This window comes from Pseudorca crassidens, chromosome 4 (genome assembly GCF_039906515.1).
Source record: "Pseudorca crassidens isolate mPseCra1 chromosome 4, mPseCra1.hap1, whole genome shotgun sequence".
In the NCBI taxonomy this organism is placed as follows: Eukaryota; Metazoa; Chordata; class Mammalia; order Artiodactyla; family Delphinidae; genus Pseudorca; species Pseudorca crassidens.
The window spans coordinates 152,876,089-152,897,821 of NC_090299.1; the positions used below are offsets into that span (position 1 = coordinate 152,876,089).

Sequence of the window (21,733 nt, forward strand, 5' to 3'; positions counted from 1 at the left end):
GGTTGCCTAAATACTCACATCACTTCTCTATTATTCTAGGGAAGGAAAGCACCACAATCCTATATAGGCGCATGGCACCCCACAGATATGTCAGCGTGTGTGCATGCGTGCATGTGTGTGTGTGTGAGTGTGTGTGTGCGCTGCACATGGGGACCATGGTCTCCATGGGGTTACTGAGCTGAAACACAAGAGTAGCAGATCCTTTGCCCAGAGTCACACAGCCTTCTCACCCTGTCTCCTGGGGAATTTGCATATTCTAATCATGAAATTTCGGCATCCCGCTGATTAAGGCGCGTGTTTCTATGATCGAGTTCAGGTACACTGAAAAGCTCTGAGATCCTGAAAGTGCAGTTGCTGAGAACAGTTGGTCCTCTCGTTGTCCAAACAAGCTAACGAGAGTAACTCTCAACAGACAGTGTCTGGAAACAATTAAGGTTATTTCCGTCAATATAAGGAGCACTAAGTAAACCATATGATCTAACAAGTCTCTGCCTCATTCTCAGGGCTCATTTACTTCAAGAGCGCGGAATACCAATAAAATATACCAGTAAAATAGAAGCAAGACCTATCGGGACACAAACAATTTAAAAATGTTTCAAACTACACTTCTAATTGAGAATCATGCGATATTCTAATCTATTTTAATAGGTCCACTGTTATGATCAGGCTAGAGCACTGTGTTATATTAAAGAGTATTGCAACTATTTTCAGAAGTAGCAGTAAATTGTCATTAGTAACAAATCTGCATTACAACATTCATATGCAGCATCAAAGTCAAAGTACCCGCTGACAGATGGACCACGCTCTCAGCTTACGTCGCGGTACCTAGTGGAAGAGTCAAGGTCCTGCCCACCCCACGTACAGTCAAGTTATTTTCTGTTGTCAGCCGTCTGACAACACCACTTTTTCTCCCGTGATATCTGGAGCACAACTGATGTTATTTGGAAAAGAGACCAGTGGCAATGCAGAAGGAGACAGTCTTCAAATTACAGTCTACTACTTCAACTGGAAGTTGAAAGTCCTAAATCCTAATGCAGAAGTAAACTGGCCTGGATCTCACTCAAAGTTAGGCACACCCAAAGATGGACTATCAGAGATCATCATATGCTCCGTGTTTGGCTTAATGTCAATACCAAAGTTTATCTGCTATATTTAAGTGTTTTAATAGAATGAGTTCTTATAGAGAGATAATAGTATAATGAAAGAAAGTTATACCAACATCAGCCTCTGGACTGGTGCCCATAAACAGAGACCATAATAAGGCCACAGATCTTTTAAAACTAAAATACATTCAATAGACACGTTGTAATTATGATTCCCATTTTAAAAGTCAAGAAGTTGAAGGCCTTTGTTAGCCTTTTCTTGGAGGGTTTAACAGAAAGTTTGGAATTTCCACATATGAACACAATCTGTTTCCTGACTTAGAATTAACATAACGGATTGGAAAGTGAGTTTTCAACTGTAAATTATGTAAGATAGATGGAAGTCATGCTTTAACATAAAACGAAGTACAACATCCTTTTCTTTTAAAAATAATCACCTAAATTTAACTATACTTTGCTTCAATTTTGTTCCAAAAAGACAATCAATTTTTTTTTAAAACTAGATTTCTTTGCAACAAAGTGTTTTTCTCCGAAGGAGTCAGGAATCAAACAAAAGGATAGACATAGTGCTAAGTATAGCGGTAGGGGAGGGAGCGGGGTAAAGTCAAGGTTAAAAACAGACATAGAAAACAAACTTATGGTTACCAAAGGGGAAAGGGCAGGTGGGATAAATTAGGAGGTTGGGATTAACATACACTCTACTCTCTACTATATATAAGATAGACAACCAACAAAGACCTACTGTATAGCACAGGGAACTCTACTCAATATTCTGTAATAAGCTAAATGGGAAAAGAATTTGCAAAAGAATAAATTATATGTATATGTATAACTGAATCACTTTGCTGTACACCTGAAAGTAACACAACATTGTACATCAGCTACAGTCCAATATAAAATAAAAATTAAAAAAAAACAGAAATAGAATTAGAGACAGGGAAGGAAGTTACCTGCACACAGCACTTTCGTGTAGACCATGGGAGGAGGGGCAAGGGGGCACAAAGTTTAATTACAAGAACAAAATCGGAAGTTAGGAAGCAGAATCTCTTACCCTGAAAAATTCCTTAGTGGAGCCAGAGTCTAACGTTCCATAAGCAATTTCTGTTTGCTTAGAGAGATCCTCCGCACTTTCAATGGGAGATACCATCCTCTCCACGGTCAGGAAGGCAGCTAAGTTAGCCGTGTAGGAGGAGATTATGATCAGGGTAAAGAACCACCAAACTCCTCCAACAATGCGCCCGGACAGGGATCTGATAACAAGTACGAAATGGATTTGTAAAGCGAAATGAATGACCTCGTAAGAAAACAAGTTAGCGGTATTATGCAAATATCGATTTATAGGGAAATATTTAATTTTATACTTTTCAATATACCTGCGAGTTGATGACACTTGAAATTATTAAACCTTCTGGGCAAGGAGTACAGATTTGCTAGATTTGATGAGACAGCCAGAGGCAGAACTTCAGATTCCTGAGATTCTTTCATAGTTATCATGGCCAAAGAGTTTATGGTATGAAATATCGTAACAATCAATTTCAAGAAATGTGCAAATAATCTATCCAATGCTCATACTACTCTATCCACTCATGACATAAGTAATCGAACAATAAAATCTAAGATCAACAGCACAACTCAGAACAATGTTGACAAGCAAAATCAAATATCAATATAAAAGAGTATGTACCACAGATATGGCTTTAAACACTGAAGAAACCCTCCTTTTAATCCAGCCAATGAAGTTCAAAACCCTCAAAAAAGGTCCAAAATTTCATTAGGTATTTTTTTGTGTGCAGAAACATAGGTTTTAGATACAGTACAAGATTAAAATGGAAAATAGTGATACTACAAACAAAGTATGACACAAAGTATTATTCTTAATGAATAAAACTCTGATGCTTCAGGGCGTGGACAGCTATGACCCTGTTCCTTTGTGCCTCCTGCTTAAAAAAAAAAAGAAAACTCAAGGAGAACAAATTAGACATGTAAAAGTTTGCCAAGATATAAATTCCTAGTTGAAATATAATAACAATATTTCTGTGACCATAAATTCTTAAAATACTTTTCAAAAGCTTAATTGATTCCCAGTAATTTACTGGTAGATAAACCCTAGGTAGATAAATGTAGACATGTAGATACAGAAAGCGATACATAGGGTATTATTTGGTAAGATTTGGTGGGGTTCTACATATAATGGTATTTGAGTAGTATTAACACACCAGTATAATAACTTTTTCTTTTTTGTTAATAACTCTGTTATGCCTAAAAATTAAACCTTCTACAGTGAAGAGGTAACACTTCTAAAAATTTAAATCATGAAAATGTGCCAATTTATGACCTAAACTAAACCTCCTAAACTAAACTAAATATAAAGAAATATTTTTGATGAAACATAGACACTACATCAAATTATTAGATCGTATTTGTAGAATAAACTACTCAAGCAGTCAAGAAAAGGGGTGAAGCTAAAAGTAAAGATTTTTTAGATAAAAACATCTGCAGCTAAAATAAAAGAGAAAAAGAGAGAGAGCACACAAGCAATGAAAAAATAATAATAATATAATTAAGAGCCTTTACCAGTCTCTAAGAGTTGCAAAGAATGAAACAAATATGATAGAATGGAAAAAAGTTAAACAAGTCTCACTTATATTCTGAAAAGGATATTAAATACATTTTGATTTTGGAAAAACCCTATGTAGACACAGCCACTCTCAAAATGTTCACTATTTATTCCATCACAATGGAAGGTATAATTGTATGACATGTAACCTGTACTGAAGAGGGTAGATTCAGTACCTGCCTACTCACAGCCCTTAAAACAAAACGATTGCATGGTAATTGCTTTTGATACTATACATTTCAGGTTTATTTGTAATATATTTGAGAATCATTTTTATAAGTCATTCTGTTCTAGCTGTAAATTTAATTAAATATGCCAGTTTATTTACAGTGTGTGAGATAACCCCCAAAATTTATTTGACTTGTGCATTATTCAAAACAGAAAATTCTTGAGCAATTTATTATTTACTTGTAAGTGTTTTCAAAGGATCAATTATGATTCTGGAGTTCCTGAGAAATTTTATGCAGAGGAGCAAATTCAATATTATGTTTCATGGTGACAGACAAAAATGTTTTTCTAATTAAAAATAAAACGTTCATCTCTCAGTATCTGCACTAACGGAGCAAATAAATGCACATATTCTGCCATTTCTTTTAAATTTCTATTAAATAATTATTTTAAGAATGAAAATTTTTAATCATTTTAATCCTTTAAGGATATTGGGGGGGAAAAAGAGAAGAAGAAAACCGGAGAATAAGAGTCAACTTTACAACGTTTTGCTCTCATAATTCTTTGGTCCTAGTCTCCACAAAACTACAGTTAACGTATTCTAAACTTAATTTCAGGCAATGACCAATTCAGTTCAATAAACCATTCTATATTAAAATTTAAATGTGTTCTACTCATATAAATAATAGAGTTCCATACCATATTTTACTTGGAAAAAGTTGATAAATATCGTTTAAAATATACAAAGAGCATCTCTAAAGTGATCTGTGGATTTCATACATTATTATTAAGATTTGTTAGGTACTAAGCTGCTCTATTCTTTCCTAATCTAGAGTTACCATCATTGCATTCTAAAAAATGATAGTTTGGTTCATTTAAAAAACTCCTTGAATTTCCCAATATTAGGTAGTAAGTTCAATTGGTAAATGCACATATACCATAAAGTGAAAGATACATATGCTTGAAAATTTTAATGAAGTGAATTTTGCTTATATATATATGTATATATCTATTGATATATATTCTGTGGCCAAAAAAATGCTAACAAGGAAAAATATGCTATCTAAAATTGATACATCTTACCAGGAAATAAAAATGATTACATGTGGAAGTTTAGTGAGTCATGACTCATGAAAGAAATCACAAATGAAGAAAAAGGATAATATTTTAGGAAGCAGTCTTGTTGAAAATTAGAATGTCACTATGTCATGGTGGACCCTGGGAAAACACAGATTGTTAAATGTCCCTTGTGCCCCAGCTCCTATATGTCAATATGTTTTCTGCTCCTAGACAAGCACTGGAGGCCAGAACCTTCAGAGCCCTGGTGCATGAGGAGCGGGGCAAACAAACCTGGGTCCATCGATGGGAACCCAGGTCGATATGTCCTGTGTCCTAAGGAACCTTCACATGCTTCTCCTGCTGATTCAAAAGGCAGAGCATAGTTTGTGGAACCTTAGGATAACTGCCTGATATCTCAGGACTATGGCAACATCATACTTCAAGAGCCTTCTTACCAAAGATGAATCACTTCATTATTATTATGAGCCACAGTGTTCTCTGAGATTCCAATCTGGTTACTATTTTCCTCCTTCATCATTAGAAACTTCTCTTTATGCCTTTAAGTTCAATCAGATCAACTATAGAGATGAAACTATGAATCTTATATGTTTTGTCAGAGGTCATAATTATATATATATATATATATAGTATGTAATAATTATTATTATATGCTATACGTTAAAATTATATATCTCTCTATATATGCAATGCAAGTACCATTGATAGAGTTCTAATTTAGTGCAGTTCCATAGAGAAGCCACAGGGAATTTGATGGAATTACAATTGTTCAGATCCGTAAAATTCATAAGAATGTGCCCTGCTATCTGAGAAGTAGGTCGTTGATAATTTCTGCATACATGATATATTCCCTTTATCTTGATGGGTGTAGTATACAGAAAAGATGGCGGAAGATACAAAATTTTGAGCTTCACATATAGGTTTTTGAAATTAATCACTTCTTATCCCCAAAGTGCTCAAAAACTAACAATAATGAAATAGTATTTAAGAAGCCATTGCCTCAGTTACTAAGATACCCATAGACTCAAAGGAGGGTAATTGAGCCCAAATTAAAATGTGCCGGTAGATCGATAATCATATAGGCTTTAAATGTGAAAGCAATCTCATTAGGAAAAGTATGATTTATTCCTCTGAAGAACCAGACATGGCTATCATTCTTAGTCATGTACGTGACATGAATAAAGGCAATGTGTGTTTTGGGATACATTCATTATATTTAGGCATTCTAGGGCAGGAATTAAAATATTATAATGAGAATAGGGATGTCTGAATTTATTCCATCCTGTATGTGTATTGCTATTCAACATGGCACAAGCATTTGTAACAATCAGCCGTCATTATTACCCACCTATATATTTCTAGATACTTGGAAAATATATTATCATACATTCTTTTTAACCCAGCAACCTAACCTTTAAAAAAAAACAAATTTTATAAATATCTCTCTCATGTCATTTCCATGAGCTAATAATGAGGGGGAAGAAAAAAGAGAGAGAGAGATGAGATGTGTGCAAATGGAGTTGTGTCGCTTTTGTAGTTAGTCAGTAATGTTGCCCATTTTCCCATATACAGGTCTGTGGAGCAAAACACAGATGACTGTAAAATGAGAATATGCAGCAAAAACACGGTACCCCTCCAAGAAGGCATGGAATGATGGGAACCTTATGCATTTTATAGCCTCTCCATGGTGTGTATAATCTCACCAGGGAAATATAGGATCAACGTTCAAAGAACATTGCTCAAATATTTCACAGGCTTACGCCGACGGTAAGAGTCTGTCCTCACGAGTCTTACGCTGCTAGGACAGGTAGTCGGCGGCTGCTAACTTCTTTACAGTGAATTCATAAACACCATGAATGTCCACTCGAGACCTAAAATGCACAAAGTTGAAGCAGGTGAGTAACCAACCTTGGCGAAATATCGCATCCTTGCTGCATAAAGGCACCCAAGGAAAACCAGAGACTATTAAAAATCCCAAATTCATTAGTTGATTCACTACTTTGTGTTTCTCTTCCATCTTCAAACTCCTCAGTGTGCCACTCGTAGGGGCTAAATCTGCTGACCAGGAATAAAACTACACTGACCCCTATGTAGGCAAAAACAATGCACATCCAGATCTCATAGGCTAAAGGATCAAGAAATGAAAACACTCCTGGTTTGGACTTCTGAGGCTTCTTGATCATGATTGATATCCCGAGGCTCATAAAGGGCTTTGAGAAATCGATCACCTCCTCTCTCACAAGGGTGATGGTTAATGGAGCAATTGCAATATCAGCTTTCTGTAAGGGAAACAAAGGAAAATAATAGAACCAGGAGTCACGGTCAGAGAGGAATCGTGGTTACGTTATTTGATCAAAGGGAAGGGAAGGACATCAGGAAACTGGGAATAATCATTTCCCTGGTGGGATCCCAGTAAATACTTAACAGAAGAAAAGCAATTAGTTCCCCAAATATCCCTCCTGTTTATAAATACAGAGTGCACCCTTCTGGCTTGATTATGATAACTACATCTGCCTCTATGCCGTGGCAATCTCTGAACAATGCATATGGCCCATAGGCTTCAAGACAGGTGAGATGCCTGTCTCCATCTGCACATTTGCTTCTAACTTCATCCTTCATCTTCAAATGTGCACAAGGAAATAAGACAGCATTCCTAGAGCAATGTGGGAAACCCACCATCTCAGACATTGGTACTTTGCATGGAAGGCAAGCATTCTCTCAACAAGAGTTCAAACGTAATGACTTTACCTTTGAGAAGCACAGTACTTACCCCATATACAAGTTCTCCAACCATCCCATTCCAAATTTTCGTGTCTGCATCCCTGGCCCCATACTTGCCATCCCCAACAATGGTCAACTTGTACTTGAACCCACAATGCTTGGCTATTTCTGCAGCCAAGTCAACACAGTAGCCCTCGTAGCGCTCATTGCCTTCAAGCATTTCATGATTTTTCTTCATCATAACATATGGAGATTCCTATATGGAAAGAAAGGGCTCTGGTTGATCAAAACAACTGTGTTACCGATCTACTCGCATCCACTCGAATCTTCTGGTTTAATTATTACCTGTAAGCCAGAGACGTTGTAGAATACAGATAGTGGAAAATACGACTGGGAAAAAATTAAGCATAATGCTTCTGATCAAAGGTCCTCATCTATCTTTCATTATGTTTCATGCACATGGCTGGCACCTGGCCATACCAAAGTAAACAAGAGACTCGAAAGCACAAACTGTTAGTATGTCCCCTTGTAGTGCTTGTAATCCTAGTATTCAGAGAGGAATAATGTGGTTTAACATCTGTTTTAGTCAACTCTGGATCCACCACTCTCTTATTCTAAGTTAGGGCTCCCCTGACTCCAAAGAACCAGCATTCAGCCAAAACCCTGTGTCACTACGAGTTCCAGGATAAGGTTCTTGTGGAAATCAGGTCCATGATCAGTGGTGCCCAGACTCAAAGAGCCGTTGCCATAGTGATGTATGGAATCTACCCTCTCAGACTTGAGAGCTCACTTGCTCTTTGAGATAGAATATCCTAGAATTACGCTACACGGATAGCTAGGGAGTAGCATCCCCCCTGTGAACACCATAAAAAGGAAGCATGAAAACATGACTCAACACCAGCCCCCCAATTTTCTCCACTGGAAAGTGGCACTGAGGATATTTGGGGTTCAGTGAGATACCTCCTCTCAGTGGCATGATTGAGGCAAAAATCCTCAGACGTCTAGCTTACATTTATTAAGACTTTTCCAAGTGCCAACCAATGTTCTTATCCAAATCCCTTATCCCTTCTCAATATTGTTACCATAATGAATCTCACAAATTCACTACGTCACAACTTAGTAAAATGAAATCAGACTGTTTTGCTGCAAAATCACGTATTTCCTCCATTTCATTTCCCCAACAGTTCTTGTCATAATCGACATCTGCCGTCCATCTATCCAAAGCCTCGACGTTCAGGATCCAGTTCAATTTTGTCTCATCCAGCCAATATACAGCCACTTAGCACTAGCTATGTGCCAACTACTGTGTTGAGACTCGGGGTTAAAAGGAAGGGAGATCACCCTTGTCTTTCAGGAGTTCACCTTTCCATACGAATACAGAGAAGTTGACAACATTATTAAACCATGGAACAAATCTAAGGACAGAATGGACCCAGAATTGTGTGGGAGTGGAAAGGTAAAACATGGGAGGAATACAAGGAAGGCTCTTCCAGGCTTGCCCTAGGTGTTCACCCACGTGAGCACCAGGTTACCAATTATCTGTGGAGCCGAAGTTCAGTCCTGAAGAGGATAAGACGTATTCTGAGTGCCGTTGCTGTGTTTGTGAGTCCTTCTGACAGAATAAGCATGCAGCGAATGACTAAAACATTCAGAAGCATCACTGTATCAGTTATTCTCCTAAATATAAGCAGCGATTCCAGTTGACAGATATTTTTCTTAAGAAAAAGAACGCAAAACAGAGGCATAGGTAGCTAATTACCAAAATTGTAGTGACGACCACAGTCTTATTCTCAAGCCCAGAAGTATCGTTTCCAGAAGGGAGTTCGGTGAGAGTAACAACCATTTTGTCGACTTCGCTCCAGTACCCGATCTGCAAAAGGGTACAGAAGGTGGGCACCTGGACATAGGACCTTCCTACTGGCAAAGCACTGAGTTATTTTCAAACCCATGTTTGAATCTGAAATTACACCTACACTAACTAGGCTTGTTCTAAACAGAGATGTACCTTTTATGCACGTGAATCTAATAGCAATTGAAAGAGACTATAAAAATAAACAAACAAAAACAATTCTTAGAAACGGCTTGTCTCTTTGTGTTCACTTTTCATACTCTCCAAGGGTAATTTGTGTGGGAGTGATCATACAGAAACATAAATAAAATCCAAACAGTGGCATTTCAGCCATAACAGAAGAAAAAAAAATGTTGACTTGAACAGTTACATTCACATTTGCACCAGCTATGTTTGGTCTCCTGAACCATAATCTTTCAGAAACAGTTCTTTTTCTTCTCATTAAACTCTTTTTCTACCTCTTGTCTAAAAAAAAAAGTATAACAGTTTTATTTATTATATCTTAAAATTACATTTCAGGATTACTTACCAGAAATAAATAGAGTTTATTTAGAAAACATATTTTAAAATATATGTTTCTGGAAGTTGTTGAATCCAGCTATGTGAATATATGTCTCCAGGATTCTGGAAGATGAGGTGATGGGGTCACTAACTCACCTCCTCACACAGAGAGAATGCCTTCAATTCACTAATGATTTACCTTCCGTGGCCCATTCGTTTTGAGCTCCATGATGTTAATTGTATAATTTATTCTTTTTCCATTCTGGTCAAACTTGATATTTCCTGAGAGACCTTCAACCTGCACCTAATGAGGAAATGGGAAAGGAGCACAATTATAAATTCACTTCCACCAGATACAGAGTGGTTGACCAGATGACTCTCCCGGGATGCAAGTCAAGAAAATGACACTTATTAGGTTTCTGCTCTTCAACCTACCTTTGTGTAGTTAGGAAATAATACTCCCTCTTTATAAAACAGAAGGGATAAAACAAGAATGACTAATTCAGTAGGAAAAAGTAGTGGCCATCGTTAAGTCACATTACAATCATTTTCAGTGACTGACCTGTTTGAGGGCCCTTTCTATTTCTACCCCTTGTCCCCAGGGCACAGCTGGGTTTGCCAAACAGTCTCCTGCATTCCCCCTTCGGGAGATTTCAATTCTCTGCTTCCGTAGGTTTCGAAAAGCTTCGGTCATCACTTGAACGGCGTCATAGGTCAGAGCAGAAGTATACTGAAAAGTACCACACACATTTCATAAGAATGGGAGAAAATTCAGAGGCTCACTGTACACTGGCAATCAAGATTCCAGTTGCCCACCATACATACCGTATCAGGGTCCAAGAATTTAGGCACAATTTCTATCTCTAGGAACCTAAGAATGTAAGAGGAGTAGTATGGAATATTGGAACTATGGACTGTCCCTTTGATTCTAAACATTTTCAATTATATTAACATCTCATCTATTTCAGGTGAGACTTTTCATAATAATTGTGTTGATGTTTTCACTTTTGTTTTTGTTTTTCTAACTAGTTTCTCATTAGAGCATCACTTTATGGCGTGACCTGGTGATATGGGAAATTATGAAATTAACAAATCAATATTTCTCTACTGTCTAATGAGAGATTCACCTGGCAATATGGAAAGAATACTGATCATTTGGGGGATCCTTAATCTCTAATTCCACCCTAGTGATGTTCACATAGATCTGCAGTGATCTTTTGAGTGATTATGATACTCAATTAGAAGAACAACCAAACTTCATGATTTCTAGGTCCCCTCAGGCTTCAAAAATCTATGATAGTACTGGTTACAAGCTTATGGTATTCAGATCCCAGTGGGGCAGCAGGATTATTTTAGGAGCCTGGGGCGAAGCAGAAAAAAACTACTATCAATACATGTGTACTAGGCATGGTCAGGGGCTGGATAAGTATTATTATGGCATGTGTATATATTGCCATTTATCTACGTTCGATGCTGCTGTCAATAATGATAAATCCCATTGTAACATAAAAGCTTTAATTACTGCTGAGGAAATTTCTGTTATTCAGTATTTTTCAGTCTTTAGGTAACAGAAGTACAGTGAAGCTGGGGGGAAAATGCCATATCACACTGATTTTGTGACACTAAAATTTTTGACCACACATCCGAAACAGGACCTCAACATTTCCAAATAATCCTCTTTCTTCAGTAACTTGGTTCTTCCACTCTCAAAAGTGACTCTTCTATACCTTCTTCTATACACTTCTCTTTCTCTCCTGCTGACTCCCCTGCCTTCCCGGTCGCCAAGAAAATAGATGCCAACAGACAGAACCAGCTGACCTTTCCACCGAAAACTACCAAGCTCCACCTTCCCTCCGTCTCCGTCCTGAGCTGGCATCGCTTGAGGTGGCCACGCCCCTTCTTCAGGACAGCCACTCCAGCCTCACACTGACTCCGCCCCTCAGGCCCCTGAGGACATTTTGTTCTGCACTTATACTCTCAATATCCCGCGTCAGCCTTTTTTCTCTATTGGATCATCTCTATTAGCAATTCTACTGCTCCAGTATCTCCTACCACAAGTAAAAGAAGAAAACAATAGGTAGGTAGGTAGATTTGATAGATAGGTGGATGACGATGATAGATAATAGACAGATTAGATAGATATCGATAGATATAGTAACTGCTTTTTAGGTCCATATCTCCTTCCAATTTCCACCATCTTTTTCTGTTTCCTTCACAAGAACGTTTGTTAAGACAGATTTTCTAAATTTTCCATTTCACATCACCCTCCTTGCTCTCTTGAAGTGATCTCATTCAGTCCATGGCTTTAAATCGCATCCATTCACTCAAACATGACTTCCTCAGCACTGTCCTTCCTGCCCAGCCCACCCAGTCACTCTCCTGCACGGGACCTTGTTCATCCCCTTCATAGTCTCTACCAGCATCTGAGTATCTTCTTCATGCATTCTTTGTCTACTTCATCTCTCCTCCCCAATAGAACAGTTACTCTAGGGAAGCAGAAAACTTATGTCACCACTGAATTCTCAGAGCCCAGGGCACAGCTGGGAAGGAAGGGAGGAAGCAAGGCCAGAGATCTTGATACTGATTCTATCTTTATGGGACTCACATTGCCTCCCAGTTCAGTGAAAAGATACATAAACAGATAATTGCAAAATATCATTAGAGTGTTATAAATCGGTCCAGTGGTGGATAGACGCCTGTGTTGTTTATTTTTAATATGAAAGATGGTACAATAAAGCAAATGAGAAAGTAATTTATGTGGTATGAATTATCCTCTCCTCACATGCAGAAATTGTTCTGAGTTTTTAATGCTAAAAATGGTAATGTGAAGTTATCACTTAATCTTCGCATGAAATAGTTTAGTTGAATCAGTTTCATTTTATCCCATGAATGAATCAAATTTGATGGGAAATTTGGTAAGAAGAAAGAAGAAAAAGAAAATGATTTGAGCCCGCAGAACTGTGATTGATGCTGTTAACTGTGATAAGATATTCACATTTACTGCTAAATTTTCTTAAGCAACGTCACTGCAGGCCTATTCGTGAGTCCTTCTTGACAAATCTAGAATATCTCCTGGATGACTGCAGTTAAGTTTCCTGGAAATACCTCTACTAGATGGATCTAAATAAAACCCATCACTATTTTTTCCAAAATCTGCAACCTCTTCCTTCAAACTGTACATGCAAGATATTAGCAAAATATACTGTTACATATCCATTTAGGCAACTTATATTCTTGGATTGAAAATGTAATTTTCAATTACTGGGAACTTATCCTGAGAAAATATTCTCAAATACAGAGAATTTTCACACAAGCTATTCATTTCAGTATCATTTGTAATATGCAAAAATTAGAAGGAACCTAGATTTCTGAGAGTAAAGGAACGTTTAAAAACCATGCTTTCTGGGACTTCCCTGGCAGTCCAGTGGTTAAGACTTCTCCTTCCAGTGCAGGGGGTGTGGGTTCGATCCCTGGTTGAGGAGCTAATATCCCACATGATTCGCAGCCAAAAAACCAAACCATTAAACAAAAGCGATATTGTAACAAATTCAGTAAAGACTTTAAAAATGGTCCACATCAAAAAAAAATTCTTAAAAAAAAAATACACTATGCTTTCTGCCTTGTGGAAGTATTATGTAGCCGTTAAAAAGTTCTACTAATAACAATATGTAACAATACAAATAATGTTAGCTATAAAATAAGTGAAAAACAGTATTACAACTAAAGTTTTTTCAACAAAAAGTGAGAGTAATAAACAATGGTTATATCCCTTCAACAAAAAAAGGAAAGAAAAATAAACAAAATGGTTAGAATAACAGGGAGGAAACATACATGATATTTCTTTTCCAAGTATTCTACAATAACCATGTACCTTTTTTTAAAAAAACTGTATTATATCAAAAGTATTGTTTTAAGTCATATCTACTTAGGAAAAGACTTCTTGGAGAAATGGAGATATCACATCGGCTTTTTCCTGCCTCACTTATATGACTGTCTCTATTCTCCTAGAGGAAAAAAAACCAATTAGTTTGTTGTCTTATACAGCAATCCATCCACTGCTAAACAGAAACCTGTACTGCAGTTTGTTTTTGAGAGTAATGATCATAGTTAAAAGGCAGACTCTTCCTTCAGTTACCCTGCTCACATTACTATGAGAAATCTATAAAGCCATCTGCTAAATGTTTCAGAGGTCTATAAATGTTGGTGAACTACACTAAAAAATAAGATGAGGCTGAATGAACTAGAAGTATTTAAGTCCACGCAGTGTGTTATCATTATGACCCAGGGCACGAGCTCACTAAGAAGAAAAATCCTTCCAACCTTTTTCAAATGTTCAAATCTAATCAAGTCTCAAGCCTATTATCACTGTAAATTAAAAGTCACAATCATAGACACAATTCGAGGCTGAGAGAAAATCAACAGATTCTGTATCCGTACCTCCTTCTTGTTCATGTTCTGCGTATGTGGCTCATTTATTTTTCTCAACAAATATATCACGTTTTTGATTGGACAGTTAAATATTTCAGTTTTATTCTACCATTCACTAAACTAGATGTAAATTCATTTGAAGGGAACGTGATGGTGATGTAAGATCTCCTTCTTCGAAAACAAATGCATCATCTCTGTCCTGATGTTCTGTGAAATCCCTCAGCTGAGCTGGAAATTTATATCTCACTGGGGACCATTATGTTCTGTGATGCTATATCACCATCACTCCTATCCACACTTGAAGAAGAAATCTGGGAAAACGTTTTTATGGTCCATTTTCCAAATGTGCTTTTTATTCCATTTCAAATGTATCTTTATTGAGACTTATTTTTCAAAAATAAAATAAGCATTTTAAACATGTTTGTTAGGCCCAATAGTGATCAGATATTATTCAATAATGCGTTACTATAATTACTGATACCTGAAAGTGTAGTCTTACAGCCAAAAAAAAAAAAAAAGAGGAGATGAAAAGGAGTTCTATATACATTTCAAATTTAATGAATATTCAAAGAGGATAAATGGGCTATAATATAAAATTTTATGGACCTTCATAATGATAGCACCTGTTCCGAAACATATGTTACCTGCACGGTGTGAAGATAGAAAAAGAAATGCCATTCAAAGAGGAAGTACTAGGCTTTAGCATTTATCAAAGCGTTACAAAATTTCCTATGAATGGCCACTTTCCAAACATTCGTTGACACTTGAAATTGAACTGAGTATAGTTTAGAAAGCATGGAATACAGCACCTTCTGATTTCTATCAGGGCCGCCTCAAGTCCTGATTTTGCCATTTACAGCTCTGTTGCCTTGAGCAAGTTAACTATAGCATCAGTATCCAAAGTTTCTTATCAATAAAATAAGGAGAACAATGTCTGCTCTACGTCGTAGTAGTGTTGGAAAGGAAGGTGAGGGAGAAAGGAAGAATTCAGGTTGACCTAGTTCACTACGAGCCAAACCTGAGTTGGATAGCTTCCTAGTAAGTCCTTTAAAAAAAAAGAAACAAAAACCTCTATGCAACAAATATTTTTATTCCAATTTTATAGGTGAAGACTGCAAGTTACAAGTTATGTTTTTCTCAGGGTCACAAAAATATGTGACAAAGGTGAAGGCATTTGAAGTAATGAGGGTGACTGACCTTCCTGGTTTGCCTGGGTCTGTCCCAGTTCTGGATCAGAAAGTCTGGAGTCCCAGGCACACTGGAACTGTTGGTCCCCTTATTTGGCAAATTCCACATCAAATGCATAAAGTTACAGGAAACGAGAAGCCGGATGAGTTGAAAAATATGCTAAAAATGCAAGTTATTAACCAGCATGTTTGTCTTCTTTTTTCCTTTTATTACGATCTAACTTGTTCAAAACTAGCTTATTTTTACAACATTTTGAAAACTGCCATCCTGATCTACAAGAGTCTTGGATCCAATAAGTTCAGAAGATGGTTCTCATGTTGGCATATTAAAGGCCCTGAGAAATACTGCAGTAACAATTTCAGTTTAACTTTGTTTGGTCAGCACTGCCCAAACTAATTACCATTTAAAATTTTTCCTTAACATCAATTACTTTCCATAAAACTAGCATTTGTGTAACATACTTTGGGCTGTAAGTTTTATAGACTGATAACTTTTCCATAATCATTTTTAAAATAGCATCAATTATTTAGTTAAAATTATTATCAATAGAATGATATCTCCCTAGAGAATCTTACACAATATAACAATTCTCAGTTTCTCCATTACAAAATTATCAACATAGTCAAAAATGATGAGCTCTAGGAAAAATAACTAAGCTTATAAGAAAATTTTAGAAAGTCTTTTTTTTAAAACTTCTTGGCAATGGCCTAGAATCAACTAAAGCCATAGAAAAGAAAAACATTATTATGAAATACATTATAAACTTAAAATTATTCACTTCTCTTCATTTCAAATTCAACTGAAGTCTAACCTCTGGAAAAGACATGTCTGTGATAAGGTCATCGTTAATTTCCTCTAAGCCTTTTGGACATGTGATCTTTGTAGCTTCACTGCATAAAACTGCAAAATCTTCAGTAAGACTAAACATCACTGGAGGAACAGGAACTCTCACTCATTGTCGGTGGAAACACAAAATGGTATATGGCTACTTTGGCAGACAGGTTGTTTCTTACAAAACTAAACAGACTCTTACCACAGGATCAGCAATCACACTCCTTGGCGTTTACCCAAAGGAGCTGAAAGCCTATGTCCACTCAAAAACCACCACACGGGTGCTCATAGCAGCTTCATTCCCAATTGCCAAAACTTGGAAGCAACCAGGATATTCTTCAATAAATGAGTGGATAATCTGGGGTACATGCAGACAATGCAATAAGATCATCGCTACAAAAGAGCAAGCTACCAAGCTTCGCAGACAACGAGGGACTTTAAACGCAGATGACTAAGTGAAAGGAGCCCACCAGAAAAGGCTACAGGCTATATAATTCCAACTATATGACCTTCTGGAAAAGGCAAAACTATGGAGACAGTAAAAACTACGGAGACAGTGGTTGCCAGGGGCTGGGGGGAGGGAAGGACGAATAGGTGAAGCCACCTTTAGAGCAGTGGAGATGCTCTGTCTGAAACTATACTAATGAAAGCATGTCACTGTCCATTTGTTCAAACCCGTAAAATGTATAACAACAAGAGTGAACAGTAAGGTAAACTGTAGACCTTGGGTAATTATGACGTGTCGATGAAGGCTCATCAATTCTAACACATGAATCACGCTGTGAGTGGAGTTGATATTGGAGGAGGCTGTGCGAGTGTAGGAGAAGAGGATATATGGGAAATGTCTGTACTTTCTGCCCAGTTTTGCTGTGAACCTAAACCTGCTCTACAAAAATAAAGTCTTAATTAGAAAGCTAATAAAAACTCAACATCTGGGCTTCCCTGGTGGCGCCGTGGTTGAGAGTCCGCCTGCCGATGCAGGGGACGCGGGTTCGTGCCCTGGTCTGGGAAGATCCCACATGCCGCGGAGCGGCTGGGCCCGTGAGCCATGGCCGCTGAGCCTGCGCGTCCGGAGCCTGTGCTCCGCAGCGGGAGAGGCCGCAACGGTGAGGGACCCGCGTACCAAAAAACAAAAACAAAAACAAAACTCAACATCTTTAGTAAGCACACAAGCTGTATCACATTTTCAAGGGGGAAAAGACAGCTCCACTGGCAGGAAACCACCATTAACATCCTTTTTTATCATTCTCTATGAATAATAAAAATAATTTTTAATACACTGGGGTGAAAGACTCTTGAATGTCAAAAGAATATATTAAAAACAACATATCTTTGCCTAAATTAGCCAGATTGGCTATTGACCCTGGCTGAAAATCTTGCTTAAGGACCAAGACTTTTACATTCCGAAACTCTAGATTCACTTAGGGATTCAAATTTTCAGCTAAAACGAATCAGATTCATCAAGATAGAAACGAGATACTCGAATCAACGCAGTGCTTGGTTTTGATTCACCCGGAGAAGAGAAAAGGCTTTTCTTAGAGGCTGGTATTTTACTTGTTCGTTGCATGAGTTCCTCCCCCCGATGCTCCCCACTTCTTAGGCACCTTCTAACAGGTGAAAGTGGCTTATTCTTTGTAGCCTATGAACAACGAAACCAATATTTCCAGGGTAATTTAAGATTTGATTTCAGCGGAGGTGACCTGCTCAAAGTCACTACAATCTTTAAGAGACAGAGGAGCCTCTTGAGGGTCATAAATTTGGCAAAAATTAGAAATGTTAGCATACGCTTTTGCATGCCTAAATTTGCATGTCACATGATCATGGTATTAGAGATTTGGGAGAAATCTCAGAGATCGTGGACATTTATTCCCTTTGCAGACCAAAAAATGTGGACCCGAGATGAACCCAGATATCCTGCATTATAATTCAAGCAGTGGTAATGTATTTTTATTTTTCATGGTGTAAGATGTATTGCAATAGCTTAATAAATTATTTTTCAAGTAATTTTTATGAAATATGTAATGTTATCAATATCGAATTTTCAATTTATGGGTTTATTTCAGTCATAAACACACTTTTTTTTTTCTTTTGGTACGCGGGCCTCTCACTGCTGTGGCCTCTCCGGTCGCGGAGCACAGGCTCCGGACGCACAGGCTCAGCGGCCATGGCTCACGGGCCCAGCCGCTCCGCGGCACGTGGGATCTTCCCGGACTGGGGCACGAACCCGCGTCCCCTGCATCGGCAGGCGGACTCTCAACCGCTGCGCCACCAGGGAAGCCCATAAACACACTTTTTAAACCACAAAACATAACGGACTAAATTTGTCAAGCCTCTTTTTTGTTGCATGTCAAAATACTTTAATGTTCGTTGTAGGGGACTAGAGTGTGCCAGCAGTGGGTTTGGTCAGTTAAAACATTCGAGAAGCAGAATTAATTCTATGAAGCCACCAGGGCACTATTTAATGCACAGCACTAATTACCAAACTCAAAAAGATTATGCTATTTCCAGACAGGTCTAATAAGTCTCTTAGGATAGCAATTAAGAAAGTTCGGATTGCTGCTTTAAGTCTTTTCCTGAGTAAAATGGGATTCTTGCAGGAAAGCCATTATTTAAGTGGCACACAATGTCAGTCCTGTGTTAGGGGTGAATTCCTTGACACTGGCAGGCCCGGCAGACACAAGTCAAACTAGGTTCAAACTGGCCACTTGACAAGGTAGAATGGATGGTTACATCTTGCAGGTTGTTGAGACCCCGAGAACCCTGAAAATCCACCTCAAAATAGAAATGTGTATAAATTAGTTTGGCAAATCATAGTGGCAAATCATCTCTATCATCTGCCTCTTTGTCAACATCTTCTTGAGGAAGGTAAAATGCTCCCTTTAATTGTCCCATTTAAACCCAGGCGCCGCGATGGTTCAGGTCTGATTACTACAGAATTTTCTATTTCATCCCGTAAAATAACACGACTTTTCTGCCACGGCTGAGTAAAAGAACACAGCAGATGCTAAGGGCAGGAATTTAAACCCCATCCTATAGCAATGATAATTACTTATTTTCTTCTTTCTCTGTGACGATATTTTCAAAGGGTTGCCCTAGTTTTCGCTTTATTCCTCTTCATCTCAGCAAATCTCTGTTCTGTGCCTTCTGTGCAAATCCTGGCATGAGACGAGAGACCAAGAAGACAGAAGGAAGGAAGGAGACTGCTTTTCTGAGTCTTGTCTTCCATCCACAAATACCTCTCAGCTGAATTTATATTAACACATTATAAAAGCATGGTTGTGATTTTTGCGATTATTATTTCTAAAGACATGGAGAGAACTGGGCAACAAATCCATTTATTTCCCCCACCTCAGACCACAACCACCATTCAGACAACTGACAGCCGTTGTCTGCATTGTTCCTGCATCGCCCTAAAAGCTCTCCTGCCACCAAGTTCTCTTGTCGCCAAGGCAGCCCATTAACTTCCTGTTTCACAACCGTGGTGATGGCTGTCCTCTAGGGGGTCCCTGCTGCTCTCAGAATGAGAATAAACGTTCCTTAATAGGTCAACAAGGCCCTCAAGATCTGGAGCCTGCATATTTATAAGTATTATTTCTCAGAATTCCCCCCAAACACCTCTGTTCAGCCTCCAGCCTTACAGAAATATTTACATTTTCCTTGCACACCACACTTTAATTTCTCATTTTCTCTATGGGAAGTTACCGTCCCTTCTTTCTCCTAATACCTACCTCTCCTTCAGGTTTTAAATTCCATATGATTTCCTCAAAGAAGGAAGCCTTTTCTTACGTGTAGAACTGGGGTTAGGGGCCTCTTAAGGGTGCTACCACAGAACTTTTGCTTTCCTCTATCTGTTCATTCAGAAAGCCTTTACTAAACAGCTGCTCTGTGCCAGGCCTTATTCCAGGAGCCTGGGAGCAAACAAAACCAGTGAACAAATAAACACCAACAAAAACTCCCTGCCCACATGGCACTTACTTTCAAGATGGAGAAAACAATTAACAAGGTAATGAATACATTCATTATAAATACAGTAGACTAGGAGCTATTAAAGGGAAACATATGAAAAAGCTGGAGCAGGGAAGGGGGATGGAACACACCCTAATGGGTGGGAGATTGCAAGTTTAAATAGAGAACCTGCTTCTGGGGTCGTTAAGGAGATGAAAACTGAACAAAGAGCTACAGAGGGGCAGGAGGCTTAGCCTTGCAGATGCTAAGGGCAGAAGAGTCCAGAAGAGGACAGAGCCAGTGCAAAGGCTCTGAAGAGAGAACGTGTCTCCCGTGCTTAAAAAACGGCAGAATGATACGTGCACCCCAATGTCTATAGCAGCTCTATTTACAACAGCGAAGACATGGAAACCACCTAAGTGCCCACCGTCAGATGACTGGATAAAGAAGATGTGGTACATATATACAATGGAATATTACTCAGCCATAAAAAAGAATGAAATAATGCCATTTGCAGCAACATGGATGGACCTAGAGATTATCATACTAAGTGAAGTAAGTCAGAAAGAGAAGGACAAATACCGTATCATATCACCTATATGTGGAATCTATAAAAAGGGTACAAATGAACTTATTTATAAAACAGAAATATATTCACAGATGTAGAAAACAACTTATGGTTACCAGGCAGTGACGGGGGGGATAAACTGGGAGATTGGGATTGATATATACACACTACTACATGTAAAATAGATCACTAGTAAGAACCTGCTGTAGAGCACAGGGAACTCTACTCAGTACTCTGTAATGACCTATATGGGAAAAGAACCTAAAAAAGAGTGGATCTATGTATCTGTATAAATGAGTCACTTTTCTGTGCACCTGACACTAACACAACATTGTACATCAGCTATAGTCCAATAAAAATAATAAAAAAAAAAAGAACTGGCAGAAAGGCCACTGTAGCTGAAGCAGAGGGAGTGAGGGGAGAGCCCAAGAGAGGAAGGTGGAGCACGTAGGGCTTCGTGGTCAGTGGGGTGAGTCTGGCTTGCACTGCTGTGGTATGGATGGCCACAGGGCTGGGGGGCCGGAGAGCAGCAGGGACACAATGTAATTTACATTTTAAAAGGACCACAAGCATGGGAGAGAGAGGGGTCAGTCAGGAGGCAGGGAACCCCGTCTAGGAGATCGTTGCAGTAACCCAGCAGCAGGGCCATGGGGGCTGGATTTAGGGTGGGTGCAGAAGAGGCGTAGTGTTTCCTGACAGACTGGACGTGGGCCACCGGGTAAGAGAGGGCTCCAGGA

General features: G+C 38.4%; 1 protein-coding gene across 5 annotated transcripts in view; it reads right to left on the bottom strand.

Moving 5' to 3' along the window:
- GRIA2 (glutamate ionotropic receptor AMPA type subunit 2) overlaps positions 1-21,733 on the bottom strand; it is a 161,111-nt gene that overhangs the window by 31,593 nt on the left and 107,785 nt on the right. For all 5 annotated transcript variants that reach the window (XR_010943237.1, XM_067737091.1, XM_067737089.1 and 2 more), the window contains exons 7-12: positions 10,599-10,766; positions 10,236-10,340; positions 9,446-9,556; positions 7,736-7,942; positions 6,874-7,244; positions 2,155-2,353 (exon numbers count right to left, since the gene is read on the bottom strand). Coding sequence is in view for 4 of the 5 variants with exons in the window: in XM_067737091.1 (XP_067593192.1) it covers positions 2,155-2,353; positions 6,874-7,244; positions 7,736-7,942; positions 9,446-9,556; positions 10,236-10,340; positions 10,599-10,766 (1,161 nt within the window). In the remaining variant the exon portion in view is untranslated. The remainder of the gene's footprint in view (positions 1-2,154; positions 2,354-6,873; positions 7,245-7,735; positions 7,943-9,445; positions 9,557-10,235; positions 10,341-10,598; positions 10,767-21,733) is intronic.